This window comes from Cervus canadensis, chromosome 4 (assembly GCF_019320065.1).
Source record: "Cervus canadensis isolate Bull #8, Minnesota chromosome 4, ASM1932006v1, whole genome shotgun sequence".
Lineage (NCBI taxonomy): Eukaryota > Metazoa > Chordata > Mammalia > Artiodactyla > Cervidae > Cervus > Cervus canadensis.
Window position 1 is genome coordinate 83,963,210 of NC_057389.1, and position 15,833 is coordinate 83,979,042.

At 40.4% G+C, this 15,833-nt stretch overlaps 2 protein-coding genes across 2 annotated transcripts in view; one reads left to right on the forward strand and one right to left on the reverse strand.

The window, feature by feature from the left end:
• Positions 1-1,508: 1,508 nt before the first annotated feature.
• LYRM7 (LYR motif containing 7) overlaps positions 1,509-15,833 on the forward strand; it is a 48,604-nt gene continuing 34,279 nt past the window's right edge. Inside the window, exon 1 of the mRNA XM_043465971.1 lies at positions 1,509-1,526. Coding sequence (XP_043321906.1) covers positions 1,524-1,526 — 3 coding nt within the window. The 5' untranslated portion in view covers positions 1,509-1,523. The remainder of the gene's footprint in view (positions 1,527-15,833) is intronic.
• Positions 8,552-14,780, reverse strand: HINT1 (histidine triad nucleotide binding protein 1). Its single transcript, XM_043465969.1, has 3 exons — positions 14,539-14,780; positions 10,010-10,114; positions 8,552-8,875 (listed from the first exon to the last, which is right to left on the reverse strand). The coding sequence occupies exons 1-3, from the start codon at positions 14,647-14,649 to the stop codon at positions 8,711-8,713; spliced, it is 381 nt and encodes a 126-aa protein (XP_043321904.1). The 5' UTR covers positions 14,650-14,780; the 3' UTR covers positions 8,552-8,710.

Here is a 15,833-nt window from a genome sequence, read left to right on the forward strand (position 1 = left end):
GTTTTTAAACACAGCCATTGTTAAAAATTAAATTATACAAACTTACAATTAGATAAGGTTATATTAAAAACAAAGGCAACACTCATGTTCATAACAGCATTATTTACAATAGCCAAAAGTAGAAACAACCCATGTGGCTATCAATAGTTTATGGATAAATAAAGCATGGTATATACATGCATTGGGATAGTATTCAGCCTTAAAAGGAAGGAAGTTCTGACACATCCTACATGAATGCACTTTGAGGACATTATGCCAGTGAAATAAGAGAGACACAAAAAAGACAAATTCTATCTTTTCTACTTATGTGACATTTACAGAGCAGTCGAAAAACCATCAGACTGGAATGGTGGTTTACCAGGGCTCAAGGGGTAAGAGGAATGGGGAGTTGTTTAATGGGTATAGTGTTTCAGTTTTGCAAGGGAAGAATTCTGGGGATTGGTTACACAATAATGTGAAGAAACTCAAAACTTACTGAACTATCCACTGAAAAATGGTTAAAATAGTAAGTTTTCTGTAATGTGTATTTTACAGCAATTAAAAGTTTAACAATTTTTTAAAAGCAAAGATAATACAATCTCAATTTCCTGGTTTCATAATAGTTGATAGTTATGTAAGGTATTACCTTGAGGTAAATGGGTACACATAACTCTCCTCTGCTATTTTGCAACTTCTGTGAGTCTATAATTATATTTTAAAGATTTTTTAAAACAATATATACTCAAAAGTCATTACTTCCTAATTATTATACTACAGTTTGCAATTATCTATATTCTTGAGATTATTTATAACTAGGTGGAAACTCTAAATTTTATGCTACTGCACATCTCAGTTGGCAGCTTAAAATTGGCCCTGATTTTACACCATGAAAATCAGCAAACCCTACTAATCAGGGCTTCCCCCTATCAACTCCTAACTGGTTGTTAAGCCTTTACCAGCAGTCCATGGTCCAGGGGCCCTCAGATGAAGTCCTGGGCTTGTGAGAGGATGAGACAAATAAGGGGACTCACAGACCTCAAGCAGTTGCTTAGAAACTTCAGAGTTGGAGAATTACAACCAAGTTAATAGTTAATTAAGCTGTGACAGTTAATTCTGTGTGTCAACTTGATTAAGGTAAGGGATGCCCAGAGAGCTGAAAAAGCATTGTATCAGGGTGCATCTGTGAGGCTGTTTCTGGGAGAGAGTAGCATTTGAATCAGAAGACTTAGGAAAGAAGACCCTTGCTCAGGAATGTGGGCTATCATCTTATCCTATTGTTTTCAAGGAGAATTCTCTGTCTTCCTCTCTCACTCTCTTCCTCTATCTTTCCCCTCTCCCACTACAGGAGCTGGGACTTCTGTCTCTTCCTGTCTTTGAGAGTTAGGATATCAGAGCTCCTGGTTCTTCAGCCTTCGACATTGGGATTTACACCAGTCTCCCCCTCGTTTCTCAGGCCTTTGCATGCAGACTGAATCATACAGCCAACTTCAGTGGTTCTCCAGCTAGCAAATGACAGATCATGGGACTTCTCGGCCTCCATAACCATGGTGAGTCAATTCTTATATTAAATCTCCTCTTAATCTGTTTATTGACATATATTCTATTGGCTCTGTTCCTCTGGATAATGATTAATACAGAGGCAAAAGAGAAAGACCTGACAAGCAGGTTTGTTTTGAGAGGTGAGGGGCGACTGATTGTGGGTTTTCTTGGCAGTGGGTTTTTGGCTCACCCACTCCCCAGCCCCTGAGTTCATTGGCACTAAAGCAGCGTACCTGGCTTTCCCCTACTTCCTGCTTTTGGATTGGAGATATCTTTTTAAAATTTTGGTTATGATGGGGACTATGGACACTCTGAACGTTCTAAAGTGGGAGATTCAGGAGAAATTTGGTTCTGAATAGGGATTATTTCTGAAATTCTGGAGAAAATATACTCCTTCCATGAGAGCTTGCTGAAACCATAGCTATAGAAGGAACCCCAGTCCCGCTTAAGCATCTAGTGCCTCACTAAAACCAGTAGGAAAAGAAACTTGAATAATTTTAGGCTTTGGACTTTTAAGTCACAAGACCAAGAGATTTGATTTTGGATTTTAATTCCTTTATTCAAATTGTCTCTGGGCTTAAATTTATTAGACTTTCATTTCTATCTGAGAATTTGATAAAAAGAAAAGACCAATATTCACATTATATATAGTTCCATATTTTTAGAGTTTTTATTATTAGAATACCTTACTATTTTTATTCAGTCTTATGCAGAACCTCTGATATGCTATGTTGGTGATATAACTGGACATAGTTTGGCATGGAAATAATGAAATTATTTTCAGCCTTTGAAATGAATTATCTTTAGTGTTGACTGATTAGTGTATTTTCTTACCCATTTCCTAGCCTTCTGAGATCAAAATCTACACTCCCACCAACAAACCCAGAATAGTGCCCAAAAGAGAAGTGTTAGTTTGGGAAGAGCAGTTTATGAAAGGGCATCCAAACTGAGAACAGCCTACGGTTGATCATAGGCTTAATAATTAAGTCTGTGGATTCAAAAAACAAAAAGCTGAGGAATATAGGAATGGAATTCCTTTCTTCTACTCCCGGCTTCCATGAGAAGGGCTTTTTTCCTAAGTATGCTCACTCCATCCCAAGGTAGGTTGGAGCGATTTCTCTGGTAAGAATATCTGTAAAGAATAACCACTGTAAAGAATAACCACTAATGCAAGTTCTCAGCTCTGTTCTTCCTCTTACTGCCCTCAAGAGGCTCACATCCCCTGCTAACCCACCAAATTCCTTTACCCCTCCTTGAGTTAATCTCCTTAATTGTGGGTTAAGTGTTAGCAGGGACACATTTAGGTTACAGACCTAGAGCCACATCCTCCAACCTCCTCTCTAACAATAATGAAGATGTAATAAAAATGTTGGCCTCTGTATTTACTTTTTTGTTTTCTCAGTTTGTCCAAAACTTGGGCAAGGAAAAGGGGTGTTAGTTATTTGGAATCCTCTAGGGAACTTAATTGGAGAAGGAAATGGCAACCCACTCCAGTGTTCTTGCCTGGAGAAACCCAGGGACGGCAGAGCCTGGTGGGCTGTAATCTGTGGGGTCGCACAGAGTCAGACACAACTGAACCGACTTAGCAGTAGCAGGGAACTTAATGCAAAGTATTTCATATCTTCCAAAGAGAAATGCTATTCATTAGGCTTTCAAGAGAGTAAATAACAAAAGCTATTATAGAATGATAAATACATGTTGTAGCTGAACCTCGACATACAGTGGCTTGATGTTGAGAAGGGTTATGTACTCCATTTAGCAAACATGAGCTTTCTCTGATAGCTGTCTTCTTTCTCTGAAATATTTATAACATATTTGATGGAATAAAAGTAATAATATAAACTGCAAAATACATCCTATATGCAGAATATGCTTAATTATTTCCAACAGAACAAAAAAAATCATCCTTTGTCTGCCTAACCATAGTTAGTAGCAAACAAGTATTTGAATGAGACATTTCATGAACTTTAGAAAAGAAAATGCAACTCCTATTTACTAATAATATAGCATATTTTTTTAAATTCACAGCATTAACAAAAGTTCTGAGAAAGATCTTTTGAAGTGGAACATAATTTATTTTAATAACAAAAATGTGCTCCATTAAAGTTTTGTTGAATGACAAAATGCAGTTCACCAAAACCTTAATGCTCTCCTGAGTCAAACCTGTACTGATGTGATAAAATATGATTTTAAAAGGATAAACTCTTGCTCTTAAGAGTAACATTCTTATCAGTCTCATAGCTGGTGATGCCCTTTGGACTGTTTTATTTTTAGATGCTGCTGATGCTGTTCACAGAAGAACAGATACATCATATAAAGAGGAAATAAGAGAAAGAATAGTGACAGAATGTCTTTTTAACTTTAATTTTATTGGAATGTAGTTAATTTACAGTGTTGTATTAGTTTTGGACATACAGTAAAGTTATTCAGTTATACATATACATATATTCATTCTTTTCAGAGTCTTCTCATATAGGTTATCACAGGATATTGAGTAAAGTTCCCTGTGCTACACAATAGGTCCTTGTTGGTTATCTCTCTTACATGTAGTAGTGTGTGTATGTTCATCCCAATGTCCTGCTTTATTCCTCCCCACCATGTTTCCCATTGGGTAACCACACATTTGCTTTTGATATCTGTAAATCTATTTCTGTTTTGTAAATAAATTCATTTGTATGTTTTTTAAATTAGATTCCACATCATATGATATTTGTCTTTGTCTGACTTACATCACTTAGTATGATAATCTCTAGTCCATCCATGAGCTTGCAAATGGCATTATTTCATTCTTTTTATGGCTGAGTAATATTCCATCACGTATGTGTACCACATCTTCTTAATCCATTCCTCTGTCAGTGAACATTTAGGTTGCTTCCATGTCTTGGCTGTTGTAAACAGTGCTTCAGTGAAATCACATGGTTTTTATTCTTCAGTTAATGTGGTATATCATACTAATTGATTTGCAGATATTTAAGAATCCTTACATCTCTAAAATTAAATCTCACTTGATCATGGCATATGATCTTTTAATGTATTGTTGGATTCAGTTTTCTAGTATTTTGTTGAGTATTTTTGTGTCTGTGTCCATCAGTGATATTGGCCTTTAATTTTTTTAGTGGTATCTTTGTCTGGTTTTGGTATCAGGATGATGGTGGCCCCATAGAAGGTCATTCTTTCTTTCTCAGATGTTCAGCAGTATTAGAAGCAATCACAACACCTCCACAATCCTGAATCCTGCTTACCCTTCATATCTTCCTGTGGCAGCAGCACATGAAGTCCAAAGTCTTGCCTTCATTTGACATATTTAGTACAGGTGATCCATGTAATGTTTTAGCTATTTTAGTACTAGTTACCACAGGCTGTGAAAATCCATTTTGTTAATGGTATCTGGATTCTCCTTGTCTTCATCTTAAAACTGGCCAACTAATCTCAAGTCTCCACCACCTCACCCCAGCCTTCCTTGAGTATCTATTGCCTGCAACCATTCATGGTAAAAATTTCTCCAGCATTTAAATACTTGTATCAGTTTTTAATGTCTAGCTCACAGATTACTGGTAAAATAGGCAAGAATCAAGAGAACCTGTGCAGATAACACCACAACCAAAAACAGAACCAGAAAGTTAGTCTTCTGGGGCACTGCTACTGCTGCCGCTGAACACAGGAACTGCGACTTGCACGGTTGTCATTCCTGGCATCTAATACTGGATCTAACAGTTGGCAGCACAAACACTGCTGTGTCTGCCAACTGGATGCTGCTGCCACTGACACCAGAAAGCAATCTCCACTGTCTTTGTTTCTTTGTGTCATTTGTTTCAAATTCAAAATCTCAGGTGAATCCATCTGATTGGCAGTGCCTAAGTGAAGGGCTTACATCCCTGGCAGAGGAGCTAGAATACTAGATGTCTTTTCATTTGGGAGATAAGGAATCCTTTCAATTCAAAGGGAGTTCAAATGGTGAACATCAGAAATTACAAGTATCCATTTGACATATGGGCTTCCCCAGGGGCTCAGAAGATAAAGAATCTACCTATAATGTAGGAGATCTGGGTTCAATCCCCAGATCAGGAAGATCCCCTGAAGAAGGGAACGGCAACCCACTTCAATATTCTTTCCTGGACAATACCATGGACAGAAGAGCCTGGTGGGCTGCAGTCCATGGCGTCACAAAGAGTCAGATACAACTGAGCAACTAACACTTTCACATTACACATATAATTTCTGAGTAAATGCTGCAGGATGTAACAAGATGTACACAGTTTGGTTTTTATCAATAGTATATTTAATACATAGAGCATAGTGCATATCTCTTCGGTGTTGTTCAGTTGCTAAGACCTGTCCAACTCTGACTCCATAGACTGTAGCATGCCGGGCCTCCCTGTCCCTCACCATCCCCCAGGATTCACCCAAGTTCATGTCCATTGAATCAGTGATGCCATCCAACCATCTCATCCTCTGTCGTCTCCTCCTGCTGCCTTCAATCTTTCCCAGCATCAGGGCCTTTTCTGATGAGCCGTCTCTTCACATTGGTGGCCAGAGTATTGGAGTTTCAGCATCAGTCCTTTCAGTCCTTACAATGAATATTCAGGGTTGACTTCCCTTAAGATTGACTGGTTTGATCTCCCTGCTGTCCAAGGGGCTCTCAAGAGTGTTCTCTAGCACCACAATTTGAAAGGATCAATTCTTCAGTGCTCAGCCTTCTTTATGGTCCCCCTCTCACATCCGTACATGACAACTGGAAAGACCATAGCTTTGACTATACTGACCTTTGTCAACAAAGTGATGTCTCTGCTTTTTAATACACTGTCCAGATTTGTCATAGCTTTCCTTCCAAGAAGCAAGTGTCTTCAAATTTCATGGCTGAAGTCACCATATGCAGTGATTTTGGAGCCCAAGAAGAGAAAATCTGTCACTGCTTCCACTTTTTCCCATTTGCCATGAAGTGATGAGACCAGATGCCATGATCTTAATTTTTTTAATGTTGAGTGTTAAGCCAGCTTTTTCACTCCTCTTTCACTTTCATCAAGAGGCTCTTTAGTTCATCTTCACTTTCTACCATTAGGGTAGTTATTATTTGCATATCTGAGGTTGTTGATATTTTTCTCCCAGCAGTCTTGATTCCAGCTTGTGCTTCATCTAGCCTGGCATTTCACATGATGTACTCTGCATAGAAGTTAAATAAGCAGGGTGACAGTATACAGCCTTGACATACTCCCTTTTCCAATTTGGGACCAGTCCATTGTCCCATGTCTGGTTCTAACTGTTGCTTCTTGACCTGCATACAGGTTTCTCAGGAGGCAGGTAATGTGGTCTAGTATTCCCATCTCTTTAAGATTTCCAGTTTGTTGTGATTCACACTATCAAAAGCTTTTGTGTACTCAATGAAGCAGATGTTTTCTGAAATTCTCTTGCTTTTTCTATGATTCGGCAGGTGTTGACAATTTGACCTCTGGTTCCTCTGCCTTTTCAAAATCTAGCTTGTACATCTGGAAGTTCTTGATTCATGTACTGTTGAAGCCTAGCTTGAAAGATTTGGGGCATTATTACATTTTAAAATTTTGTATTTGTTTACTTGGGGGGCTGCACTGGGTATTTGTTGCACGTGGGCTTTTCTCTAGTTGTGTGTGGGGGGGCTACTGTCTAGTTGCAGTGCGCAGCCTTCTCATTATGGCGGCCTCTCTTGTCTGAGAATGTGGGTTATAGGCACCTGGGCTTTAGTAGTTGTGGTACGTCAGTTTAGTTGTTCTACCGCACGTGGGATCTTCCCAGACCAGGGATTGAACCTGTGTCCCCTGCATTAGCAGGTAGATTTTTAACCACTGGGCCACCAGGGATGTCCCATCATTATTACATTTTTTACAGTGGCACAAATCCCTCCAAAACTCCTCCCCTGCCCCAGACCTTCCCTCATAAAATAAGTCATAAAAATACATAAAGCTATACAGTGTCAGGGGAAAATTTTTTTTTTTTAATAAATCCTCCTAGAGTGGGAAAGGCTTTTAAAAATGTGAACTAAATTAAAATTTGATACATTAACTTTATATTTTAAATACCATAAACAAAGTAAAAAAAATGACAGAAAAAAAAAATTCACTTGTAAGACATATACAGCCAGTATCTCTAATCCACCCCCCCCCCAAATTTTTTTTAAATCACCAATAAATTAAAAAGTTTAGAAGAAAAACAATTTGCAATAAAATGTGTCAAAATCTACTAAAATGGTCTTGGGGATTAAAAATGGAAGGAACTTATAAAGAAAATGAGCAAAGAGACAAAAGCAGATAAGGAATATTAAATAAATTTTAGAAGCTGGAAAGTGCCTACGTGAAGGAAAGCAGAGAAGCAAATCCATCTGTCCTGTAGAACCTCAGAAAGGCTAGGGTACGTGGCAAGACCAAAAATAAGTAAGTTTTGTTGTCAGTCTACGTAAGATCTCAGACACTGAGATTTACCTACCTCAATTCTACATAGCCAGATTCATGCAAAACTTAAAATATTTTTGCTAGTATGCACATACACATTCAAAACAATGAGTTTTCAATTTGGAGATTAATTCTAAATAATATGTTTTCAAGTCTTTATAATAAATACTCAGTGTTAGAGTGATAACGAAACACTACTGTATACCTTCATATGACCATCAAAGTTTCTATGAGAAATGTACTTTCATCCCTTCCAAATTGTCTCCAATAGTCCAGGGAAAACATGTGAGCTGGACATAAAGCATTTCCAGTGTCACAACTGTCACTTTCTGGATCAATCACATCACTTCCTTTGTTCTTGGTGGTGGGGGGGGGTGGGAATTGGATTAGAAAATCTTCTCCTGGACTGATACTTTACTCTAAAAAGCATATTTCAAAGATGAAGCTAAATTTATGAAATTTTTTAATTTGTCTTCAAAGATCAGTCACACCGTTATAACCACATACGTAATGCTGAGTCCTCCTTGGGGAGAAAAAACAAAACCTTCCCAGGTATGAACTCTACCTTCAAACATTCCAACAAACATATTTTTAAAAATAAGTCAAATACAGAATTCAGACCATTCAACAATGTCTTTTATTATGTATGAGTTTTTTTTATTTTTTCTTCAATATCTCCATACATAGGCCAAAAAAAAAAAAATTGTTAAGCATATTAGAACTTGCAAACCTGACCACTGCATAGAGAAGGCAAAATTATCCCTATAGCATGCTTAACCAGGAGGCCAGTTCATCTGCCGACCTCCAAGAACATGGAGATGAACATGATAGACAGACTGGCCCCCATCTGAACCTTCATTCACCACCATTCGATAGCCCTTCTTCAGGCCCAGATCAGCAGCACATTTCTTGCCAACAATCATCAAATGCCCAAGAAGCTGGAAAAAAAAAAAAGTTTCTTAAGCACTAGTAATTTATAGCTTTATAAAAGGTTTCTTATCATCATATAATAAACTACCAAGGTGAAAAATTTAAAGCTACTAATTGAAACAGACTTTGGGCAAGTATTTGGGAACATTTTTAATCCTAATATAATCCTATTAGGTATTTACTAATTACTAATTTCAATAAACAAATTACAGGCATAAATCTGCTCAATTAAAACAATTTTAAGATCATACTCCAAGTGGTATTTAAGTTTTCTTAGTAAAGCAGACACCCTTCTTGCTTGTTCTCGGGGCATAGTATCAGTTGGGACAGATTTGGTTATGCTGTGGTAACAAACCACATAAAAACCTGGTTTACATCAAAGATACATTTCTTGTGTTCACTCCATGTTGATCACAAGTCAACCAGGCTCTATATTCCACATCTTTTTCACTTTGAAACCCAGGTTGATGGAATAGTCTCTATATGATCACAGTGGCAGAGGTTAGAGAGAACATGGCAGACCAGGTATTAACTTCTTTCAGAAAGACATGTATCACTTCTGCCTGTACTCATTGGTCAAATCAAGTCATATGACCAGGCCCAACATCAATGAGGCCAGAAGTACAATGCAGCCCTACACAGGCGAGTGAGCCGTTATGAACAATTATATAATCTACCACAGAGAGCACTAAGAAAAATTTTAATTGAGGCCTGTACATCCTGGTAAAATCAAATTAATTTTCTTTCCTTTAATGGCATTAATAAAAGAGCCAGTGAACTCTCTCCTGTATGATACACTATTTCTTATTAAGGAAAAATGAGTCTCACCAACTAATCCTTGCTTAGAATCCTTTTTGTTTAAGAATTTGTGGTGATGGATGTTAACAAGACTTGCTGTGATAATTCGGTAGTATATACATATATCAAATCAATATTTGTATACCTAAATCTAATATCATATGTCAATTATATCTCATTTAAAAAATCACACTATTTATACATAGCATTGAAGCCCTAATGATTTTCTATTTTTCCTCAGTATGCCCTTAGGAAAACAAAAATGTGACATAACCTTAAGGGTGATATTTAGTCTCCCAGTTTAAAAAGCAAAAAAAATTAATGATATTAGTAAATGTACTTACACTTTCATCATCATCTTCTGCTGCAGAAATCTGGGATATATGTTTCTTGGGTATCACCAGAAAATGTGTTGGTGCTTGAGGGGAAATGTCATGGAAAGCAAGACACTGGAAAAAAGAGGGAAATAAATCAAAGTTGCCATATATAGTCTTACAGCCTAAGTTTATCACTTTCACACTAACCCCATGGGAGAAACACTGGGGTTTCCCCAGTGGTAGATCAGAAGTTGACACAATACATATGATACTCTGGTCCTTTTCATGGAACTAACAGTCAAATGGGAAAACTGACTTTAAACACATAAAAGTATACTTAACCAAAGATTCGACATGTTATAAAATACAACAACAAAGATCCTACAAGTTACAAGGGGAAAGTAACATGTGCAGTAAATGACGATCACAGAAAAACCTAATTTTGATTGGGTGGTCAAGGGCAATCATTGTGAGGTAGCTACATTTAAACCAAGATCTGAAGGTTGAGAAGCAATTAGGCATGCTAATCATTGTCTATTATTCCAATATATTCTCATGCAATTCTTCCTGCTCAAGTCACACTGTCCATCTCTCTCCACCCTCAGGGCTTTCTCAACTGCTTTTCCCTCTACTGCAAAGATCCTCTTTCTCCAAAATCTCAACTTTCGTCTAACTTAAATTACTATTCATTCCTTAGCTACCAGTATATATACCATTTCTAAAGGAAATTTTTTTTAAATTTTGAATTTCATATCTTTTATTGAAATATAGTTTGGGGGGATTCCCTGATAGCTTAGTTGGTAAAGAATCTGCCTGCAATGCAGGGGACACCGGTTCAATTCCTGGGTCGGGAAGATCCTCTGGAGAAGGGATGGGCTACCCACTCTAGTATTCTTGGGCTTCCCTTGTGGCTCAGCTGATAAAAATCCACCTGCAATGCAGGAGACCTGGGTTCAATTCCTGGGTTGGGAAGATCCTCTGGAGAAGGCAATGGCTACCCACTCCAGTATTCTGGCCTGGAGTAGTCCATGGACGTGTAGTCCATGGGGTCACAAAGAGTCAGACAGGACTGAGCGACTTTCACTTTCACAGTTGATTTATAGTGTTGTGCCAGTCTCTGCTGGATGACAAAATGATTCAACTATACACATACACATTCTTTTCTTAATATTCTTTTCCATTATAGTTTATCCCAGGATACTGGATACAGTTCTCTGTGCTATACAGAGTAGGACCTCGTTTATCCATTCTAAATGTAGTAGTTTGCATCTGTGAATCCCAAACTCCCATTCCACCCCCTCCCTCCCCTCTCTTCCTTGGCAACCATAAGTCTGGATCTCTATGTCTGTGAGTCTTATTTCTGTTTTGTAGATAGGTTCATTTGTGCCATATTTTATATTTGACATATAAGCAATATCATACGGTATTTGTCTTTCTTTTTCTGACTTAATTCACTTAATATGATAATCTCTAGTTGTATCCATGTTGCTGCAAATGGCATTATTTCATTCTTTTTATGGTTGAGTAGTATTCCATTGTATACATGTACCACATCTTCTCTATCCATTCATCTACTGATGTATATTTAGGTTGTTTCCCTGTCTTGGCTACTGTGAATAATTGTGCTATGAACATAGGGGTGTATTTATCTTTTTGAATTATGCTTTTGTCTAGGTATATGCCCAGGAGTGGGATTGCTGGATCATATGGTAACTCCATTTCTAGTTTTCTGAGAAACCTCCATACTGTTTTCCATATGACCATACTAACTTACATTCCCACTAACAGTCTAAGACAGTTCCCTTTTCCCCACACCTTCTCCAGCATTTTTCATAGACTTTTTAATGATAGTCATTCTGATTCATTAGTTTTGATTTGCATTTTTTAAATAATTAATGATATTGAGCATCTTTTCATGTATGTCTTTGGAGAAATGTCCATTAGGGTCTTCTGCCATTTTTTGATTGGTATATTTTTTGTTGTTGAGTTCTATGAGCTATTTGTATATTTTGGAAATTAAGTCCTTGTCAGTTGCACAGTTTGCAAATATCTTCTCCCAGTTCATAGGTTGTCTTTTTTATGGTTCCTTTGCTATGCAAAAGCTTGTAAATTTGATTAGGTTCCATCTGTTTATTTATTTATTTAGATAGCTGTGCTGGGTCTTTGCTGCTGCATGCAGGATCTTTAGTTGTGGCATGCAAACTCTTAGTTGCAGCATGTGGGATCTGTTTTGTGTGTGCTTAGTCACTCAGTTGTGTCTGACTCTTTGCGACCCCACGGACCCCATGGACTATAGCCAGCCAGGCCCCTCTGTCCATAAGGATTCTCCAGGCAAGAATACTGGAGTGGGTTTCCATGCCCTTCTCCAGAGGATCTTCCCAATCCAGAGATCAAACCCAGGCCTCCTGCAATGCAAGCAGATTCTTTACCATCTGAGCCACCAGGGAAGCCCATTCCCCGATTAGGGATCAAACCCAGGCTCCCTACATTGTGAGTGCAAAGTCTTAAGCCACTGTACCTGTTTATTGTTTATTTTTATTTCTATTGCCCTGGGAGACTGACCTAAGAAGACATTAGTATGATTTATGTCAGAGAATGTTTTGCCTATGTTCTCTTCTAGGGGTTTTATGGTGTAATGTTTTAGATGTAAGTCTTTAAGATATTTTGAGTTTACTTTTGTGTATGGTGTGAGGGGGTGTGGTCACCTTCATTGATTTACATGCAGCTGTCCAACTTTCCCAGCACCACTCAAAGCAAATCTTTTGATTCCAGTCCCCACCGTCCAGAGGTTAGGAGCCCGAGTTGTGCAATTTCCTGGTTTTTTCCTTCGTGGCAGTGATCACTTTGTGTGATCACTTTTATAATTAGAAATTTGCTGATTATCTGACTGATTTCTTCCCACTTCAACTACTTAGGAAATAATCTGTTTTGTAAAAATGAAGAGGATAGGTAACATTTAGACTAACTAACATTAGTTAGTTAGACTAACTAACATTTAGAATAGTTTTGAATATTGTTCTCCAGTGAAGGCAGAAGCTTCTTAATAGAACCTTTTCCTGCTTAACTGTCTCCCAGTAATTATACTTGGTGCTCTGTACAAATATGCTGTATCATGATTGCTTCCTGCTGTTACACTATTGGAACTCAAATGGTTCAAAAGTCAGTATTTCAACTATCACTTATTAAAAGCAACTAAAAGTATTTTTGGAGAAGGCAATGGCAACCCACTCCAGTACTCTTGCCTAGAAAATCCCATGGAAGGAGGAGCCTGGTAGGCTGCAGTCCATGGGGTTGCTAAGAGTCAGACACGACTGAGCGACTTCACTTTCATTTTTCACTTTCATGCATTGGAGAAGGAAATGGCAACCCACTCCAGTCTTGCCTGGAGAATCCCAGGGATGGTGGAGCCTGGTGGGCTGCCGTCTATGGGGTCGCACAGAGTCGGACACGACTGAAACGACTTAGCAGCAGCAGCAGCAAAAGTATTTTTAAAGAAATACACATTTTCTAAAACAAAATAATTTCCCTATCAGATAAAAAGGGTATTTAAATAAATTCACCTCGAGGAATTAAAACTTAGGTGTTTTGAATCTAAGAACGCTACTAGTAGCATAAAATGTTTCCTTATATTCTATATTTCATAGTGAATTTATTAAAAAGTTTACAAAACTTTTATCTAAATCAGCCATCCTGTGCAGCTTTATCTGAGATCCAAAATATAACCTCCCACTAAATATTTTACACAAGATGTCTGAAAGTCAAATGAACTCGGCCTTTCTAAAACAATTTCAACCTACAGTGAGGTCAAGAAAAACGACACTCTTAATCTTTTGGCATAAAACTACTTCCTGTAAAATCCTGAAGGAATCATTCTTCCTGGGAGGGGCTAAAGGAAAGCAAATCCCAGAAGCAGGTTCACTCTTGGGGGTTCGAGACCCGAGAAGAGGCGGGGGAAGGGAGTGGGGGTGGGCGTCGGTGGGCGTCGGTAAGCGTCCCTCGCGGAGGCCCAGGGCGTCTGCGCCGCCCCCAGGCAGTGCGCCCCCGGCCTCTAGCGCAATGCGGCGGCGAGAGTCGCCCAGAAACGCCCGGGCAGGCCGGCTGTGAGCGGGAGATCGCGGAGATTGGGCCCGAGTCAGGGTGCGATCGGGTTTCTCCCTGTCAGGCAGAGCGCTGGCGAGATTGTCAGATTCCTTAAACAGTCGAGGTACGAGGCAGCCCGGCAGCCGCCCTTGCCGAGGACCCGAAGCGCCCCCGCCCCACCACACGAGCCCAGACCCCGCGATGCGGGCCAGCTAGCGCCCGGCGGCCTGGCCCGCGCCCCGGGCTGATAACGCGTAACCGGAGCGGCGGCACGCGCCGGCCGGGCACCTCGGAGCGACCGCGGCCCTGCCTGCTGGCTGGGGGCCCGAGGCCGAGGCCGCAGGAGAGAGCCCGGTGCCTTCCCTTCTCCCCGGAGCCCGCCGACCCTTCCCATCCCTCCCCTCCGCGGGAAACCCGCGTGTCCACAGGCGCCTGCCCCGTCTCAGTCCACGAGCGAGGCGGCGCTCGGAGCCTACCTGGTCATCCTCATAAATGATTTTGGCTGGGATTTCCTTGCGAATGATCTTCCCGAAGATCGTGTCGCCGCCAGGCCGGGCGACCTGAGCCTTGGCGATCTCGTCTGCCATCTCTGCCTCCCTCCCGAGCAGCCGGCCGGGGAGAAAGTCGGGAGGAGGGAGGAGCCGGGGGCGCGGGCCGAGGGCGGGAGCACGCGGACAAGCTTCCGCAGGGACCGCCGCTAGCACGCCCCAGCAACTCGTGCGCGTGCGCGCTGGCGACTGGCGCTCGGGTGTCGCCTTGCGTGCGGGAGCTCTGGGGGAACCGGGGAGCCAGACCGAGCCAGAGAGAGGTTCTAGATGATAGGACCCAGCAATCGGCACCAAGGTCGTTTTTCTTTCTTCCTTTCTTGTCTCTCGAGGAGCGTAGTTCCTGCAGTGAGCCCCTCGCTTGTCTTATGGACTCTAGTAGGAAAAATTGGATACTGTAACTGAAAAGATTTGAAACCGAAGCAGTGCTGGCCGTTTTTGCTGGCAGAGACACCGTGATACTTCGTTTCTCAGCTACATAGGTCTTAGCTCCAGCAAGTAAGCCCTCCTGCATCAATTTTCTTTTTCTAGCAGTGGTTAACAACCTTGACTGCACGTTACAGTAGCATGTAACAAATCTCTGTGAACTTGGCCTCACCCCAGATCAGTTGAATCAAACTCTGGAGGCATCAGTAGTTTGTAAACCTCCCTAGGTGGTTTTGGTTTAGTCACGAAGTCTTGTCCGACTCTTGTGACCCCATGGACTTAGCCCACCAGGCTCCATGGGATTCTCCAGATAAGAATACTGGAGTAGGTTGTCATTACCTTCTCCAAGGGATCTTCCCCACCCAGAGATGGAACCCGGGTCTCCTGCATTGCAGGCAGATTCTTTACAGATTGAGCCACCAGGAAAGCCAAATCTCCGTGAACTGTTCTGCAAAGAATTATTCCCAGCAGTAATCAACATAATGTAAGATGCCTCACCGTAAAGGAGCAACACTTTTCTTAACCCCGCATACCCCTCCATATCTTTGCTCCTTTTAAGAAGAGTTTTCTATATATTGTGTCCACTTTATAGTTCTTTTTGGAAATTATTTGCCTTTTATCAAGGTCACTAAGGACCTCCACTTACAACATCCTATTCAGTTCAGTTGCTGGGTCCTTTCTGACTCTTTGCAACACCATGGACTGCAGCATGCCAGGCCTCCCTGTCCATCACCAACTCCCAGAGCTTGCTCAAACTCATGTCAATAGAGTTGGTGATGCCATCCAACCATCTCATCCTC

Coding starts and splice junctions, on each gene's coding strand:
- HINT1 (XM_043465969.1), bottom strand. CDS start 14,649: ATGGCAGACGAGATCGCCAAGGCTCAGGTCGCCCGGCCTGGCGGCGAC. Junction 10,115..14,538: donor TCATTTATGAGGATGACCAG/GTAGGCTCCGAG, acceptor TCTTTTTTCCAG/TGTCTTGCTTTCCATGACAT. Junction 8,876..10,009: donor CAGAAGATGATGATGAAAGT/GTAAGTACATTT, acceptor TTTTTTTTCCAG/CTTCTTGGGCATTTGATGAT.